At 50.5% G+C, this 18,876-nt stretch overlaps 1 protein-coding gene across 1 annotated transcript; it reads right to left on the bottom strand.

The window, feature by feature from the left end:
* Positions 1-4,676: 4,676 nt before the first annotated feature.
* On the bottom strand, positions 4,677-18,495 carry LOC128903251 (olfactory receptor 14J1-like; the record flags this gene model as incomplete). The annotated part of the gene is made up of 2 exons (XM_054187264.1): positions 4,677-4,691; positions 18,034-18,495. Coding segments are annotated over 2 exons (477 nt in total), but the record flags the coding sequence as incomplete, so codon positions are not given.
* Between the last annotated feature and the right edge of the window lie 381 nt (positions 18,496-18,876).

Raw genomic sequence — 18,876 nt, 5'->3', positions numbered from 1 at the left:
TGCAGGGGCCTTGTTAGCCCATGGGCTCTTTAGGTTCACCTTTCCTTCAAGGACACTCCACCTTGGATGGTCACTCATTTGATGAGGTGCCACTCACTGCTCACCCAGACTCACATACTTTTCCGGGAGATCCCATGAGCTCTCCTGGCAACTCCAAGTTCCTCTCCAGGATAGCAGTGGCCATCACCCATACCACAAGCGGGACAGTACCAGGAAGAATAATCGAAGGCCATGTGCACTCTGCTTGGACATGTGCCACCAAGAAGGGAGCTCTCTTCGTCCAGCCCTTGGTCCCTAACAGATCCCCCTGCAACTCTGACCCTGTCCCCCTGAGTCTGTGGAGAACCCCAGAACACCATGAGGACTTTTCATGGAACAGTTCCTTGGGTGTGCTCCTGATACCAGCTTTGGGAGAGGCATCCAGCCTTCTGGCCCTGCCTTTCACACCTTTCATCAGTAGATGACAACTCATTGTATGAGGGTGCCACCTGGGCAGGAGCCACCTCCTCATGAGATGCTCCAAAATCTATGCCCTCTGGAAAGTCCGTAATCTCTTCAAGGATTCCTGGAGGTTTGGTTTCCCTGGTCGAGCTCACTGTGTGATCAGCACTACCCGCTTAGTCCATGTAGCGTCAGTCGCGTGATGTGTGGAGGGGATATCCAGTGTAGCACAGGCAACTGCTGTGCCAGGAGGAGCCGTGCTTGCCCATCAACAACTTCTGCAGTGGCTCAAACCCCCTCATACGCTGTCAGGATCTCTTTTTCGATTGGGGTGCTGAGGGCTTCCGATCCTCAATACCCTCATCTCCAAAGCCTAGAGGTTGACCTCAGGTTTCTCCCGATGATTTCTGCCAGAGGCTCCAGGTGAGACCACGTGCCCCAGCTGCACTGTAGAGACCATTACGCACGGCTGGTCCTGTCTGGACAGACCCAAGAGCTACCACACGAGCTATCTCCTGTTTGATCTGCTCAAAGGGTTGCTGTTGCTCAAGGCCACACTCAGAATAGATCTTCTTTCAGGTTACTCCATAGAGAGGGCTCACAAGCTGATTACAACCTGGAATATGCATTCTCCAGCATCCCACAAGGCCTAAGAAAGCTTGTGCTTCCTTCTTCTTAGCTGGTGGAGACATAGTTGCAATCTTGTTGACCGCATCCATAGGGACATGATGGCATCCATCCTGCCATTTTATTCCCAAGAACTGAATCTTCTCTGCAAGTCCCTTGACCTTGCTTCTTTTATGGCAAAACCAGCTTTCAGAAGAATCTGAATTGCTCTTTTCCCCTTTTCAAACACTTCTGCTTTGTTGCCCCACATGATGAGATCATGGATGTATTGTACATGTTCAGGGGTATCACGCTGTTCCAGTGCAGTTTGGATTAGTCCATGGCAAACCGTAGGATAGTCGATTACAGAATCACAGAATGGTAGGGGTTGGAAGGGACCTCTGGAGATCACGTAGTTCAACCCCCCTGCCGGAGCAGGTTCATCTAGAGCACGTTGCACAGGAATGCGTCCAGGCGGGTTTTGAATGTCTCCAGAGAAGGAGAGTCCACCACGTCTCTGGGCAGCCTGTTCCAGTGCTCTGCCACCCTCAAAGTCAAGAAGTTCCTCCTCATGTTTGGATGGAACTAGTTATGTTCAAGTACCTCTTGTCCTGTCACTGGGGGCATTCCAGGGGCATTGGACACCACGTGAAAGCAAACTGTGGCCTGCACCCTGCTGCCAAAGGGATTGAAAAAGAAGAATGCATTGGCAATGTCAGATGTAGCACACCACTTGGCTGCCTTTGGCACCAGTTCATATTGGAACTTCCACCAGAAGTCCTCCCTCCTGTCCAGCTGGTTTTTACCCATCTATTTATCCATCCATGCAGACCATAGTGTGCTGACATTGAACATTGTGGGGGATGATGCTGAAAGCCTTGCTGACTTCCAGGTAGAAGACAATCATTGCTCTTCCTTGCCCAGAAATCCTCTCCTTTCTTCAGAAAACGTAAAAAGGATGGCCAGGAAGAAGCTACCTTGGGTAAATCCAGGGTAAATCACCTTCTCTTTCAGACACCCAGAAAGGGGTGTCACAGGGGGGCACAGCCTTCTGTTACCCTGCTCATCCTTTGGGCCTTTTTGCAAGGTGCATGCAATGTTTGGGTTCTTACAGTAATCAGGGAGTTCCCTCAGACTCCGTGACCTTTCAAAGATGATGGAGAAGGGCCTCACGGTGACACTGTCCTGCTCGCTCAGGTCCTTGGGAGCCTGCCCCTCCAGCCCCATAGGCTGGTAAGGACTATGTTTGCCCAAGTGACACCTGAATTGATCCGCATTCACTGCTGGTTATTTTCTTCCAGACTCCTGCCTTGAGGAGCAAAGGGCTGAGAGACCTTGCTGGGGAAGACTAAGGCAAGGGGGATACAGTATCTCATATTTCTCTACACCTGTTCTTACTAAATTCTGCAGTGGCCACAGATAATCTTTGGGTTTTTTTTTGCATTGGTCTGGAAGTACTAAGAGATCCTCTTGATGTCCTCGAAGCTCTTGCAAGGGTCAACACTAGGGAAGCTTTGGCTCCTCTAAAGCCATCCCTATTTCTAAATTCCTGCATCAGTCCTTGCATCCACGTTCCTTCCTTAGCCAAGCTGCTCTCCTGAAATGTCTGGTTGTTTTCCGGCTTATGAATGTCGACAGTTCTTATGCTTGGAAGATGCTTCTCTGAAAGACCAACTGTACTGAGCTCTGCTGCCTTTGAATACTGCTGCCCATGAGCCTACCACTGAAAGTCCCCTGAAGAGGCTAAAATCTTCTCCCAGTATTTCATGGTCCCTACAGCCAAAGCTGACACTGGTTTTCGCATCCCTGATCAGCACTTCCTCTTTTGCAAGGACTGGATTGGAGTGAGCATCACCTTTGTTGGTCTGCGCCTGTGCAAAGAAGTTGTCCAAAGAGACCCCAACACCAGCTGGACAGTATGCATCCTGCCATGCTCACCTGCCAGTGAGTGTCATTAAAGTCTCCAATAGCACTTGGGGTCATGGAGTGGGAGTGATGGGTGGCCCCATTGCGGCCATCGTTCTTCTTCAGGAAGATGTTTTTTATTCAAGTTTTCTATTTTTCTATTTTAGCTAGTTTGGTTATCCATAGGGAGGGGGGAAATGTAGGTAGTTAGGGTCTGGCGGCCGGAAGATATCGCGCTGTACGGAAAGATAGAGCCCCTCTCCCAATAGTGGTTAGTTTATGATGTGAGCAGACGGAAGTGACGTTGTAAACTCGAGCTATATAAGGCTGTGTCATGTACTAATAAACGCCATTTGCCGTCCACCACATTGGTGTCTGCGAGTCGATGGACCGAGCGGCCTGTGATTGGTCGCTGTGCCGTTCCTGAACCAGGTCGCCACGCCAACCCCAGGCAACAGGATACTGTGAAGTCCGTGTTCTTTATTCAGCTTTCTTGTTGCCCTTGATGCCTCTGGCCAGATTTGACTCTCTCTGGGCTTTAGCTCTCCTGACATGATCCATGGCTGCTTGGACAATTTCTCTGTATTCCTCCCAGGCTACCTGTCCTTGCTTCCACCTTCTGTAGGCTTCCTTTTTCTTTGATTTACCCATGGTAAGTCCATGCTGATGGTTCTTAGCACAGCTGCCAAATGGGCCACACTGATGCGCAAGTGGAGCTGGTACTGCCAAGAGGCAGAGCTGGTCAGAGATGTGAAGACCAGTCTCAGCCTTGGCTGTAGTGACCATCAAATGGTGGTCTCCCAGATCTCCAGGGGAACAGGGAAGGAGAGGAGCAGAGCACAGGCCCTGGACAGTAGGGAAGGAGGCCTACTGAGGGCACTGGCAGGTGGGCTCCCATGGAAACCATGTCAGGGCCCTGAAAATATCCACAGGCCTTCATGGCCCTGAGCAGCTTCACCTGGGGCCTCCTCCCACCCCTCTGTCCCTCAGCTCAGGATCCCCTTTAAGCCCAGGCCTGAGGTTCAGCCCCAGCTTGATCTACGCTGTAGGTGTAAAGGTTCTCCAGACACAGCCTTGCCTGTCCATGGACCTTGTTGGTTTGCTCTTGCAGGCTGACTTCCCAGCTTGATTCTTTATCGGGTGGACCACGAAAGAACTGCCATTCACTGAGCGGCCCTCCAAGTGCCAGACCCCAGCTGATTCACAGGGGCCTAGGGCCTTTCTGCTTTCTTTCTTCATGTCACTTGGTCAGGTTTGGGGAGGAGAGGAAGAAAAGCATGTGAGGTTTCTGGGTGCCAATGCTGAAAGTGGGAAGCCGAAGCATCCCATGTGAAGTGATGTAAAGGCTAGGCTAGTTCAACACTCTTATTTTCAACTCCTTTCTTGGAGGCCTTCAATCTTCCACAGGAATCTGGAAGCTCTGAGATCCCTCCATCTCACTCTCTTTTAGCAATTAAGTTGATAGTAACCAAGCCAGAGGCTTTGTTTCCATTCTCTTTACAGCCTAAATCACCACTTGGTCTGGAGATGTGGAGAAGTTTGTAGAAGAACAAGAAAGACAAGAAAGTGGCTGTTCCCAGGAATCTCAGGAGGCATGGCATACTGATAGCTTTGTTCAGGAAGCTGGTCAAATGCCTCAAGGCATGACCAATGCTGGTCAAATGTTGCTCAAGGCTTTATCCCGTAGGAGATGGAAAACATCCAAGGACAGAGATGGCACAATGTCACTGGGAAACCTCCTGCAATGCTTGAATGCCCTCACAGAGGAAAAGATTCTCATTTTCTTTGTCCTGAACCTTCCTTATTTCAACATCTGACCATTGTCTATTAACCTCCTGCCAAGCACCACTGTCACAAGCCTGGCTCCATGGCCCTGAAAATGTCCCCATAGGGACACACAGGCTGCTATGAGCTTCCCAAGACCTTCCCTTCTCCAGGCTAAAGAAGGCCCTTCCCCTTCAGCCCCTAAGCATCTTGGTGGCCAACCGCTGAACTCGCTCCCAGCTATCACAATCTTCCTTGCTGTGATGTGTTGACCATGGCCAATAGCCAATAGCCCAGCAGCCACACAGTCGCTCACACTTTCTTCCCCCTTCACAAGTGGGACAAGGAAGAAATAAAGTGTGAAAAGTTTGGGGTCAACATAACAATTTAACTGGTGAAGAGAAGAGATTAAAAAAAACCTCAACAAGTGAAACGGAGACCATCACTCAACACCTCCCACAAGCAGACTAATGCCCAGCCAGTCTCCAAGCAGCAGACTCCTTAAACAATAAAAAACCCCACCATCTTCCTCCTGTGCCTCAAGCTTTTATTTCTGAGCATGAGGTCATATGGTATGGAATATGCCTCTGGTCAGTTTGGATCAGCGGTCCTGGCTGGGTCCCCTCTCAACTTCTTTCTCACCTCCCACCTACTCACTGGAGGGAGCAGAACGAAGAAACAGAGAAGGCCTTGACACCATGCAAACTCTGTTCAGCAATACCCAAAACACTGGAGTCTTCTGAGTTTTCTCAAGTCCCACGGGCATAGGAAACAGCCATCCTCCGGGACTTCTTGTGGTCTGGTCCAGAAGAGAAGCCGTGCTGGGCTGGCCTTTTTCCTTTAGGAGAGTTAGACCAGCAGCCCATGGAGGACCCCGGTAGAGCAGGCTCCTGGCAGGACCTGCTGCCCAAGGAGAGGAGCCCATGCTGGAGCAGGTTTTGCAGCAGGACCTGTGGCCTGTGGGGGACCCACACTGCAGCAGTCCACGCCTGAAGGACTGTACCCTGTGGAAAGGATCCACGCTGGAGCAGTTTGTGGAGAACTGCAGTCAGTGGGAAGGACCCACATTTGGGCAAGGTCAGAAACGAAGTGTTATGAGCTGATGGCAACTCCCATTCCACAACCCCCCTGTGCCACTCGGGGCAAAGGTAGAAGAGTTAGGAATGAAGTTGAGCCTGGGAAGAAGGGAGGGAGGGAGGGGGGAAGGTGTTTTGAATTGTGTTTTATTTCTCACTGTCCTATTCTGTTACAATCAATTGGAAATACATTTAATGAATTTTCCCAAGTTGGGTCTGTTTTGCCCATGGCAGTAATTGGTAAATTAATTGGTAAACAAATGATCCTCCGAGTTTATTGCTATTGACAAACGTGGCAAGAGTGCCCTCATGCACAAATGCAGTTACTACATCGTGAAGGCAGTCAGGTTGGCGAGGCATGATTGACCCTTGGTAAGTCCATGCTGATGGGTTTTGGACACGTTCTGCTGTTGGTGCCCACAGATGTCACCCAAGAGGACTCCAACTGATGGCCCGCTCCTCACCGATGTGAGCCTGTGCAGCCTCTGGTTCCCTGGGGTGCAGTGTTGGATTCTTCCAAAGATGGGTGCACCACTTGCTTGTCCTCTCTCACAAGAGACCTCTGCCAATCCCATGACCTCTCAGAAAGGATATTCCAAAGAAATATTGATCTTCCCTCTAACGCCATTACAACTATTCTCCCTGTTACACAGTGCAGTTAGTTTCTCTAATATTTTGTCTACTTGTCCTGATACAGTGACCATTTCTAAAGTCACCTTTTCAGATCCAGACTGTCTAGGCAAAGGCCCTTTCGTAATTCTTCAGTTTTCTTCTCCATTTACTCTTTGTTCATCCAGGTACCTCTCGCCCACGCTGCTGCTTTCACCTTCAGGGACTGAACAGCCTGACTGTCTCTCAACAGTCTAATTGCCTCCTTAGCCAGCTCTTTAATTATGTTTATATCTATCATTTTTTATCTAACTACCTAAGTTTATCCCTTGTAGAAATCAACTTCATTAGTGGTAGCTTGTACTTAGCATATGATTACAGAATATCATTTATTGTTTATGAAAACTGATTGTGCTTTACTTTTCTTTTCTGAAGAATGGGGAAAATTCTCCTGTGCCTGGGTGCAGCCAGGTCTCTAAGGGGCTCAGGTGGGAGATGGAGCAATGGAGCTGTAACCTCCAGCTGCAGAGACCAGTGGAGAAGTCTGATGCAAGGAGCAGTGATGCAAGTCCCAGGTGGGCAATGTCAGAAATGGTGAGGTTGGGGAGGTGAGGAGCAAGGCTGTCCATCCAGCGATGGACATCAAGGGACTGCTTTACCTAGGTGTCCAGACTTCCTGAGGAAACACTCTGCACCAATATCAATCAGAGAATGCTTCTATCACCTCTTCTGCAAAGTGAAAAGTAATAAAATATATCCTTTAACAGAAAAGATCATTTTTATCAGATGCATTTTGAAATCTTCCTACTTCATTACACTATGAAACCTCTCCAATTAGCTGTACAAGTCTTGAAGAAAATTACAAAAAGAGAAGCTTGTTAAGGCTTTCTGTCTTTTAATGAGCCCCATGGGGTATTTGCTGCTGAGTCCACAGACCTCAGATACTGAGAGAAGGTTGAACAGAGTGCTCAAGAAATCAGAAGTCAAACTCCAAGTACCTGGAAGCATTAATGAGCCCCACTGAGGGCCATTCCTGACAAAGCCTCCCCAGGGACTCGTTAGAGCAGATAATTGGAGGCTGTGATTGCAGGTGGGCAAAGGCAGAGTGCAGGTGGCTGTAATGCTGAAGAAACCCTTGGTTGGTTTGATGCAGCAGAAAGGCCAAGCCCTCAGCCCCAGGCCCTGGCAAGGCAGATCCTGTCCCTCACTTGTGGCCCAGGGCTCTTCCTGGGGCAGAGGGATGTGAGGGGGAGCAATGCCAAGCGTAGGAAAATTCTGTGACACCTCCTGGCCTCCCAGAGAAGGGGCGAGGAGGAAGCAGAGTCCTGAGGCTCAAAACAATCACAGACTCATGGAATCATCTATGTTGGAAAGGATCTTTAACATCATTGTGTCCAACTGTAAACCCAACCCTGCCAGGTCCACCACTAAACCACATCCCTGTGTGCCGCATTTTGTGGCGCTGCGCTCTCCCGCTTCTGCCCCTCCCCAGCTCCTGCTCAAGCCATAACCATCAGTGGGAGGTGTGATGAGTGTCACCTGGACTTTGGGGGATGGCTGGCAACACAGCCAACACACTGTCTGGAGTGGGGGCCTAGATATTTTGTCCCCATGCGAATATGACTGTAGGTCAATTCTCTTACTCTATAAATAGTGGACAGCCCAAGAGTGCTTGGAGCTCTCCTGCACGGCGGTGGGCTGCACGCCAGGATCTCCCCTTGAGCAGGGATGCTCGCTTAAGGTTCTCCTCCTAGACGTCGAGAGATTCCTTGCCACAACAGATTCTCGGTAGGTGATTAATAGAACGTTAAACTGTGAAATCTTAGCTAAGTGATAGAAAGGATTGATTGCACATATATAATCCTTTAGACATAAACCGTTAACCAAGGCTGGGACTAGCATTGGATCCAGCCTCAGGCAGACTCCTCTCCGAGAAGGAGTTTAGAAAGCAAGTTGAGCCTCATGACTCAACGGGAGGGTCTCCCTGACAGCTTGTCCGACCCTGTCCTCTATGCAATAAAGAATCAAGTGTACCTTGTCATCACATCCCATAAAACACTGTCGCGTTCACTACTAATTTTGTTAAATCACTGTTTGTATATTAATAAATATTTCACTCTTCACGCCCAGGCATCTTAGCTTTGTTGGACGCCCTACCAGTGAGCCCAGAAACCTCAACCCATGGAAGAGAAATCCCAAGACATTTCACTGCTCAGAAAGTAAAAGCTGGAAGAAGCCTTGGGACCATTAGTGTGGATGTCCCACCACCTATGTTAGAGTCCAGAAAGTTTCCAAGATGAAGAGACCACACAGGCTCCAAACACAGCCACAAGCCTCATTTTGGCCTACAAAGGTATTCAGAAGGAAATGACTTCACAAACACAGACCCCAGTCATGAGCCTGCTGCTGGATAATCATGTGCCCAAGCAGCAGTGATCCCACAAGCGACCTCTAGCTGCTGGTGTGTTCCATACATGCTGGCGTGTCCCATACTGTGTGTTGCATTCATACGCATGCTGCTGGCATGTCCCATACTTGGGGCCTCACAAGAACTAAGCCTGGTCTTCAACCTGCTGGCCTAAGGGGTGCTCTGGAACACAGGGCTTCAAACACCCACGAGCTTGCTCATGGTCTCTCAGGTCCTCAGGCAGCAGCAGCCTCACAACTGGCATTCAGGCCATTTGCCTGCTGCGGGGCTATCAAGGACTCAGGCAGAAGTGACCTCCAAGTCAATATCTGCCTGCTTCTGGCCTATCAGAGATTGTGGCAGCACTGACCTCATAACCGACATCCACACCACGTGCCTGCTGCTGGCCTGTCAGGTACTCATGGAGAAATGACCTCGTAGGCACCGAACCCAGCCTTGAGCCGGGGGTTGGCCTGCCACCAGGTTCCTGCCGTTATAGCAGCGGTGACCTCACAATCAACACGCCAGGCCTTGGCCTGCTGCTGGCCTGTTGGGTTCTCAGGCAGAAGGGACCTCACAAGCATCTACCCTAGATGTTGCTGGACTGCCATGTCCTCACAGAATCATGTAGATTGAAAGGGATCTTTGGAGATCGTCTAGTTCATTCCTGCTGCCCTAGAGGGAGTCAGCCAGAGCAGGTCACTTAAGAAGATGTCCAGGCTGGTTTTTAGTATCTCCACGACAGGACACTCCACAGCCTCTCAGGGCAGCCCGTGCCAGGGTTCTTGATGCCAAAACCTGTTTTCTTGAGTTCAGTTGGAATTTCTTAGTTTTGAGGATTGGGGCTTAGCGCATAAGCCCTGTGTGGGGACGATGAGGGACATGGGCTTCTTCAACCTGGTGAACCTCCTCCAGCGAGGGTCACCAACCAAAAGGAATAACCTCACTCCAAGTATGGGAGAGAGATGGATGGGATATGACAGATATAAACACATGGAAGGATTAGGCTGAAGAGATTATCAGCCTGCTGAAAGACCAGGGCATTCTTCCAACTGCCTGAAGCTCAAAGCAGCACCTGCGGAGTTTAGAGGGATGTGACTGAGCGAGGAGTAAGGGGATGGGAAACCGGAGAGCAATGGGAAGGCCGTCCTTGCTGCCCCATTAACGGTCCAATGGCCCCACCGTGCTGGAACCACATGGGACAGGTGTGCTCAAGGGTGGGGAGACATCTCCCTGGCAAAGTACCCCAGCAGCCCTCAGGGCTCTGTCCCCCTCAGCCCTCCTGTTTTGGTGGCCTCCCCCAGTGCCTGGGCCACAGATGGTCTGTGTCCCCTCAGTGCCAGCCCCTCTCCCCAGGCCAGCACAAGAGTCCTGCTCCAGGCACAGAGCAGCCTGCCCAGAGTGGGGGCCTGCAGAAAGAGGTTTGTCCTTCCCATGGATTCCTCCCTGCAGGCACAGAAATGCTCCCTTGCTCTTCTCCCTGGTCACCCTTTCTCCCCAGAAAGCCTTTCCCCAGGTGAGTGTGTCCAGGCTGGCCTGGCTGGACATTCCTGGTTCCCACCCCATGTTTCCTGCAGGGACCTGAGCTGGCGGTGCTGCTCTGCAGAGGGAGGGGGCTGTGGTGCCCTGGGGCCATGGGGTGACCCTGCACTCGCCATGTTGGTCAAGGTGGGGAGCAGCCCCAGCCAGAAAGGGATCACTGCTGCCGAGTCCCCTTCCATCTTCCCTGATTGCTCAGTAGACAAGGACAGGGCTTGGCAGGACAATGGGGTGTCTTTAGTGTCACAAAGGGCAGGGAAGGGCTGCCCTAGATCGGTCCCACAGGGTCTCCAGGACAGTGGGCTGAACCATTGTCTAGTCTTTTGTCCCTTTGGCCTGCTGGCTCCTGGCATTGCAGGGGTCTTGTTAGCCCATGGGCTCTTTAGGTTCACCTTTGCTTCAAGGACACTCCACCTTGGATGGTCACTCATTTGATGAGGTGCCACTCACTGCTCACCCAGACTCGCATACTTTTCCGGGAGATCCCATGAGCTCTCCTGGCAACTCCAAGTTCCTCTCCAGGATAGCAGTGGCCATCACCCATACCACAAGCGGGACAGTACCAGGAAGAACAATCGAAGGCCATGTGCACTCTGCTTGGACATGTGCCACCAAGAAGGGAGCTCTCTTCGTCCAGCCCTTGGTCCCTAACAGATCCCCCTGCAACTCTGACCCTGTCCCCCTGAGTCTGTGGAGAACCCCAGAACACCATGAGGACTTTTCATGGAACAGTTCCTTGGGTGTGCTCCTGATAGCAGCTTTGGGAGAGGCATCCAGCCTTCTGGCCCTGCCTTTCACACCTTTCATCAGTAGATGACAACTCATTGTATGAGGGTGCCACCTGGGCAGGAGCCACCTCCTCATGAGATGCTCCAAAATCTATGCCCTCTGGAAAGTCCGTAATCTCTTCAAGGATTCCTGGAGGTTTGGTTTCCCTGGTCGAGCTCACTGTGTGATCAGCACTACCCGCTTAGTCCATGTAGCGTCAGTCGCGTGATGTGTGGAGGGGATATCCAGTGTAGCACAGGCAACTGCTGTGCCAGGAGGAGCCGTGCTTGCCCATCAACAACTTCTGCAGTGGCTCAAACCCCCTCATACGCTGTCAGGATCTCTTTTTCGATTGGGGTGCTGAGGGCTTCCGATCCTCAATACCCTCATCTCCAAAGCCTAGAGGTTGACCTCAGGTTTCTCCCGATGATTTCTGCCAGAGGCTCCAGGTGAGACCACGTGCCCCAGCTGCACTGTAGAGACCATTACGCACGGCTGGTCCTGTCTGGACAGACCCAAGAGCTACCACACGAGCTATCTCCTGTTTGATCTGCTCAAAGGGTTGCTGTTGCTCAAGGCCACACTCAGAATAGATCTTCTTTCAGGTTACTCCATAGAGAGGGCTCACAAGCTGATTACAACCTGGAATATGCATTCTCCAGCATCCCACAAGGCCTAAGAAAGCTTGTGCTTCCTTCTTCTTAGCTGGTGGAGACATGGTTGCTATCTTGTTGACCGCATCCGTAGGGACATGATGGCATCCATCCTGCCGTTTTATTCCCAAGAACTGAATCTTCTCTGCAAGTCCCTTGACCTTGCTTCTTTTATGGCAAAACCAGCTTTCAGAAGAATCTGAATTGCTCTTTTTCCCTTTTCAAACACTTCTGCTTTGTTGCCCCACATGATGAGATCATGGATGTATTGTACATGTTCAGGGCTATCAGGCTCTTCCAGTGCAGTTTGGATTAGTCCATGGCAAACTGTAGGATAGTCGATTACAGAATCACAGAATGGTAGGGGTTGGAAGGGACCTCTGGAGATCACGTAGTTCAACCCCCCTGCCGGAGCAGGTTCATCTAGAGCACGTTGCACAGGAATGCGTCCAGGCAGGTTTTGAATGTCTCCAGAGAAGGAGAGTCCACCACGTCTCTGGGCAGCCTGTTCCAGTGCTCTGCCACCCTCAAAGTCAAGAAGTTCCTCCTCATGTTTGGATGGAACTTCTTATGTTCAAGTACCTCTTGTCCTGTCACTGGGGGCATTCCAGGTGCATTGGACACCACGTGAAAGCAAACTGTGGCCTGCACCCTGCTGCCAAAGGGATTGAAAAAGAAGAATGCATTGGCAATGTCAGATGTAGCACACCACTTGGCTGCCTTTGGCACCAGTTCATATTGGAACTTCCACCAGAAGGTTCAAGCAAGTCGGGGGGCTAAGGCATCTTATGTGCGAGGGGAACATTATCAGGGCTTTGGAAGAAGGTGGGTGAACTGTTGGAATCTCACAGGCTCTGGCAAATCCCCAAGGGACAGGGGACAGGGCGTAGCTATCTCCATTGATGAAGTGCATCAAAGGTTTTCAGAGCCACCTCCACATTTGATTTTCCACCTATAACCAGTGCTTCTCACTTTCTGCTTCACCGGTCCCCAGGGACAGGAATCTTGTCCGGTCGTTCCCTCCATGGTGTCTCCAGTGATGGGCATCAGTGGGGCCTGGTAACACCCTCACCATCTTGGGGTTTGCTGCTGAGTTTTACTTCTCTAGAGGCTTGCCCAGTGTTTGAGGGTCTACAGGATCTTGGCCGGAGAGGACTCATTTCCATACAAAATGCCATAACCAGCCAAGTCTCTGTGCATAGTCTTCCTGGATTCCTCAGTTCTTCTGTGCTTAATTAGAGAGTTCTCAGATGAATACATTTCAATACTAAACAACCATAAGAAAGGATTGCTTCCTTCTTATTTTGTTCTTTATTTTTTCTTCTTACACATGAAATGATGCCAGCAATCTCCAGTTCATATTGGTCCTGAATTTCTGCTAATGGAGCCTCAAGACCCTTTAAGGCAAGACCCTTTATTGCTAACACTCCATGGACAGGCTTTGTCTCAATCTCACCATGTCTCTCACCTGGCAACCAGGACTGACAGCAGCCTGTTCAAACCTGAGCTTTCTCCACTCCAGTCCGTAGCTGCGTGTTTCCACTCCTTGGCACCGGTTCCCACCTGCTTTACCTTGAAAACGAGCTGACACAGAATGGTGTTTCCTAATTGCCAACAAAGGAAATCAAAGGCAGGCAGAGTTCAATACAGAGAAGACATGCCTCAGCTGTATGTCAAGTCCCCATTCCCTGCCCTGAAGTTCACTTTCCATTCTGGATGGCCTTAGACCAATAGAAAACACATTTTCCTGTCAAGCACAGATCCCAGACTGTGTTCCGAGGACAAGTTTATTTTAATATATTTCACATCTATATCTCCTATCTAAAAGAGGCTGGGCGCAATGAAGTTTGGATATGTTGGATAGATCCTGCCTTTATCTCTTTGCAGTCAAGCAATGGTCCCACCTGCTAGCACTTCCCTCCTATTGTCCCTTTTTTGAGATGGCCAAATCTTTATGGGGCGTTCAATGGCATAACACCATGGCCCTCCAAGTGCCAAACCGTAACCGGTGTACATGTTGCCTGAGTTCATCCAGGCACCGTCTCCTTCAGGCACCCAGAAATGCAGTGCGAGAGAACATGCTTTGGGACATGTTCCTCATCTAAAGGGAAGCTAAGCAGCCTTTAGCTCCCCACCTCCTTCTCTGGACCCTTTTGAAAGATGCATGCAGCATTTACTTTTTGCCAGATGTCAGGGAGTCCCGCCAGTCTCCAGGACCTTTCCAAGATGATGGAGAGTGGCCTCACTGTGACATTCCCTTACTTTCCAGCACCTCTGGATGTACCCCGTCCATTCCCATGTACTGGTAGTGGTTGAGTTTGCTCCAGTAGATCCTGATTTCATTCCTATCCGCCATTGGCTGTTCTTGTCCAGAGTCTTGCCTCGAGGCACAAAGCCCTGAGAGACCTTGCTGGGGAAGTCTGAGGCAAAAAAGGCATAGAGTATCTCGGAACTCTCTCTCCCTACTCTAACTCAATACAGCAGTGTCCAACTAATATCTTTGTTTTCTTCTGTAAGAATTCCTGAAGTTGGAAATCTCGTTATGATTCCCCTGAATTTACTTTCAGGTTTCAAACTGAGTTTTGATACAGGCCAATGTTCTTCTTGGAGGATGCTGTCCTTGAAGACCAGCTGTACAGAGCTTTGCGCCACCTTCAGTGCTCCTGACCATTGGATCCCCACGAAAACTCCTCAGCGTAGGCCAAAGGCAAAAGGACCTCTGAGGTCCAGCGTCTGCAGTCTTCTGTTCTGCTTCCTCACTGCCCTGGAGTGCTGGGACCCCACTACTTCAGGGTCACGACAGCCAATCTTCACGTCTCTGACCAGCTCTTCCTGCATCGCAGGTATCACATCAAGGTTGGCATTATTTTTGTTGGCCCATCTGGCAGCTGTGCTAAGACGTTGTCCTAAGACACTCCAGAAACCACCTGGACTGTACATGCTGCTGTGCTCCTCTTTCAGAAGCTGCCAGTATCATGGCAGTCCCCAGCGAGACCTAGGCTCGTACAGCCAGACGCTTCCCTGGGATCCTTCAGAAAGACTATACCCTCTTCCTCATCCTGACTGTGGGTTCCTTATCTCCCACCATGACAGGACACTTCTACTGGCCTCTCCTCTCACCCTCCCCCACAAAGGCTCACCAAACTCTTCACCTGCCCCAAGGAGTTGCGCCATACATCCAGTTAACGGCTTCACTTTCAGGAAACCCCACTCCTGATCCTTCCAGCCCGTCTCTCCTGAAAAGCCTGTAGCCATCCATTGCAGCACCCCAAGCTGTGTGCCTTGTCCCACCACGCCTTGGCAGTTCCTCTGTCAAAGTCAAAAAGCACAGGCTCTCTCTCAACTTGTCTCTTCCCCTGGCTGAGAGTTTTGGTGCACATCTGGGCTGTGGCACCTCAGGTGTAGCTCCAGGCCAAGCTCGGACGTCTCTTAAAGGAAACCTGGTACCAAGCATTGAAGACCTTCTGTGTGCAAAGGCTTTGCTTCACGGCAGAGACACGGTCAAGTGGACGGCACCTGGAAGCTTAAAGCTGAAATTGGATGTTGATGGTGAGCAAAGCCTGCTGTCTGCAAGAACAGAGAGAAACAGGGCTGGGAAGGGCGGCCCTGGCAAGAAAGAGGGTTTTTGTCAGTGGTGTCTCTGCAGCCCTCAAGGGCCTTTGACAAAGGTGAAGGTGATCTCCATGAATGACAAGGTGCTGCTGACAGGTCCCCCACGAGATTTTTTGGCCTGTTCCTTGACTGTATTATGAAGAGGGCGAGTAAATGTTGGGCAAGAGAAAAAACAGCACTTTGAGAGTGCAACACATGAGTGGAGACCCTGGTGTGACGTGTCTTGTGTTCTAAACTGCCTCACATCTACTGCATGGAGAAGGGAGAGACCTTGTCCCACTGCAGTGGCAATCAGTCACTTGTGTTATGAAAATTTGCAAGTGGCCCGTGCTGACCGAGCAGAGAGGCTAGGACACAAAGTACAGAGGTGCAAGCGTAAATATTTAGTCATGCGCATGAGGCGTCCGAGCTCAATTGGGGTACCTCAAATGTGGTTAAACACAGGGTTCTTATGCCATTCAAGCATTCAGGTACCTTATTATTTGACTAATGACTAACTAACACAGACACGGAGTACCAATTCCTAATCACAGTAAAACTGCACAAAGTAGCTATATCTCTGCAGCTCCATCAGCCATCAGCCTTCTCGCGGCTTGTCTATTGATCCAGACGTCCCCGGAGTTGGTCTATTGCTAATTACTTGTCTGTGATGCTGGACACTGGGAGAGTTTCAAAGGTGTGTAAGAGGGACGAGGATACTGGCATTATCTCGGTTCTCCAGGGGTATCTTTTATCCTTCATGGACAGCTGAATGATTCTGAGAAGTCCTTATTTTGAGGGCAGGGCTGTTCTTCTGCTCCTTGTGATGAGCTGACCTCCTTTAACTCACTTACCCAAGCACGATAAATCAGTACACAATGGGAGCTAGCTAGATATATATCTTAAGAAAGTTAATTCATTCTCATACGATAAAGACTGATGGGCATAACAGTTAGGGAGGTAAATTTTGATACCCTTGGATCAGAGGATGTCTGTGGCCAGGTGGGTCCTGCAGAGAGCTTTTTGGTGGTCAAGGATCACCTCTTCGTCATCCAGAATGGTCCATGCCAACATGCAGGAAGTCATGCCAAGGTGTCAGGAGGCTGGCATGCATGAGAAAAGAGCTCTGAGTAACATCAAGCCTGAAGAGGAAGCACAGAGAAGGTGGAAGCTGGCTGCCTTCCAGCCTCCAGGGTTCCGTGGTTCTGTGCTGGAGTTGAACTTTCGGTTTTCCTTTTTCCTCTTTCCCCTTCCCAAGTTCTTTTCTTTAACCATTGTCGTAGATTCCTCTACAAACAGCCCAGCTTCTCTTTCCCCACAGGCCCTACATTTGCTTGCTTTGTGCCCTCTCTACGGGGCACAAAGATGTTTCTAACATAGCTGTCGTGACAATTCCTCTGCTGGACAGTACAAAATTAGGAATGTCTTTAATTCCCTGTAGTGCCCTGCAACTCCTCGTGCTGTTATCTTGTGCTGATGCATCACCACAACCATGGTGAGGTGCCTGCACGCAAACATGAAGAACGAACAAAATGGATCTTCAGTCCAGGGGGACCTTGGGAAATTCTGGGAGTCAGCCAGAAGAAACTGCTTAAGTTTTACAAAGAGAAGTGGCCAGTCCTGCATCAGGGGGAAGAAAAACACCGTATTACAGTGCCAGGTGGGACGTGACAGGATGAGCAGTGACCCTGAGGAGAAGGGCCCACGCATTATGAGGGACACCACATGAACCAGTGGCGCATGCTGACCATGAACGAGGCCAGCTGCACACAGGGATGGATTAGGAGGAGAGGGCTACCCAGACAGCTTGACTTTTCATGCCCTTTCAGTGAGCCGTGGTGTGGCCACACCTGGACGTGTCTGTCCCTCTGTGGGAATTCCTGCTGTAGACAGGTGGGGAGGAACGGGAGAGTGCCCAGAGGAGGTCTGCACATGGCCTCTGCTTGAGGCCCCAGACCCCATCCTTCTGACCTCTGCCATCCCAGCACAACCCCAGGAACATGCTGTCCCTGGAGAAACACCAGCCTCTCCAGACAGCTCCAGATTCCCCTCCCACAGGATGGGTGGCCTTTATGTCATCTGTGTGAAGGGCTGGGGTACGTCCCTCAGTTAAACCCACGATCTTACCTCTCACCAGACACCGACTGGTGACTCCTAAATCCAGTCCAATATCTCTAAAATGTTACAAACGGACAGTCAGCTTTTTATTCCTGGACACATGGAGGAGGAAGAAGAACTTCAGGGGTGAATTTCCTCAGGCATGTTTGGAGAAAGACCCCAGCATTACAGCACTGCACCAGGGAGATCTTGCTTTGTTAACAGAGACTCTGTGAAAGAGGCCAGCTCTGAGCCACTGTGAAATACATTTTTAGAAGGGAACCAGGTGAAACTAAGACGTAAATGTCTCAGGTGTAGTGACACAAGTGAAACCTTTGTGTAGGAGCATAAAAACCATAAATGACAATATCAACAGCAATGATGAGAAATGTAATCATTAAAACCACAAAGCCAATAACAAAACACACAAAAAAGCAGATGGAATCAAATAGTGCGGGAGTCATTTGTGGAGAGAGGTGGAACATTTCTCCCTCTTGAAAAAAATCCATGAAATCAGATACCTAATGGCCTCCTTGAGCTCCTGGTTCCTCATGCTGTAGATGAGGGGGTTCAGTGCTGGAGGCAACACTGAGTACAGCACAGCCACCACCAGGTCGAGAACTGGGGAGGAGATAGAGGGGGGCTTCAGGTAGGCAAACATGGCAGTGCTGACAAGCAGGGAGACGACGGCCAGGTGAGGGAGGCAGGTGGAAAAGGCTTTGTGCCGTCCCTGCTCAGAGGGGATCCTCAGCACGGCCCTGAAGATCTGCACGTAGGACAGCACGATGAACACAAAACAACCAAAGCCTAAACAGGCACTGACCACAAGAAGCCCAGCTTCCCTGAGGTAGGAGTGTGAGCAGGAGAGCTTGAGGATCTGGGGGATTTCACAGAAGAACTGGTCCAGGGCATTGCCCTGGCAGAGGGGTAGGGAAAATGTATTGGCCGTGTGCAGGAGAGCATTGAGAAACCCACTGCCCCAGGCAGCTGCTGCCATGTGGACACAAGCTCTGCTGCCCAGGAGGGTCCCGTAGTGCAGGGGTTTGCAGATGGCAACGTAGCGGTCATAGGCCATAATGGTGAGAAGACAGAACTCTGCTGTGAGAAAGAAGATGAAGAACAAGAGCTGTGCAGCACATCCGGCATAGGAGATGTCCCTGGTGTCCAAGAGGGAATTGGCCATGGCTTTGGGGAGAGTGGTGGAGATGGAGCCCAGGTCAAGGAGGGAGAGGTTGAGGAGGAAGAAGTACATGGGGGTGTGGAGACGGTGGTCACAGGCAATGGTGGTGATGATGAGGGCGTTGGCCAGGAGGGCAGCCAGGTAGATGCCCAGGAAGGTCCAGAAGTGGAAGAGCTGCAGCTCCCGCCTGTCTGCGAATGCCAGGAGGAGGAACTGGGTGATGGAGCTGCCATTCGACAT

This window comes from Rissa tridactyla, unplaced genomic scaffold (genome assembly GCF_028500815.1).
Source record: "Rissa tridactyla isolate bRisTri1 unplaced genomic scaffold, bRisTri1.patW.cur.20221130 scaffold_29, whole genome shotgun sequence".
NCBI lineage: Eukaryota > Metazoa > Chordata > Aves > Charadriiformes > Laridae > Rissa > Rissa tridactyla.
This window is presented reverse-complemented; position numbering and strand designations above follow the sequence as displayed.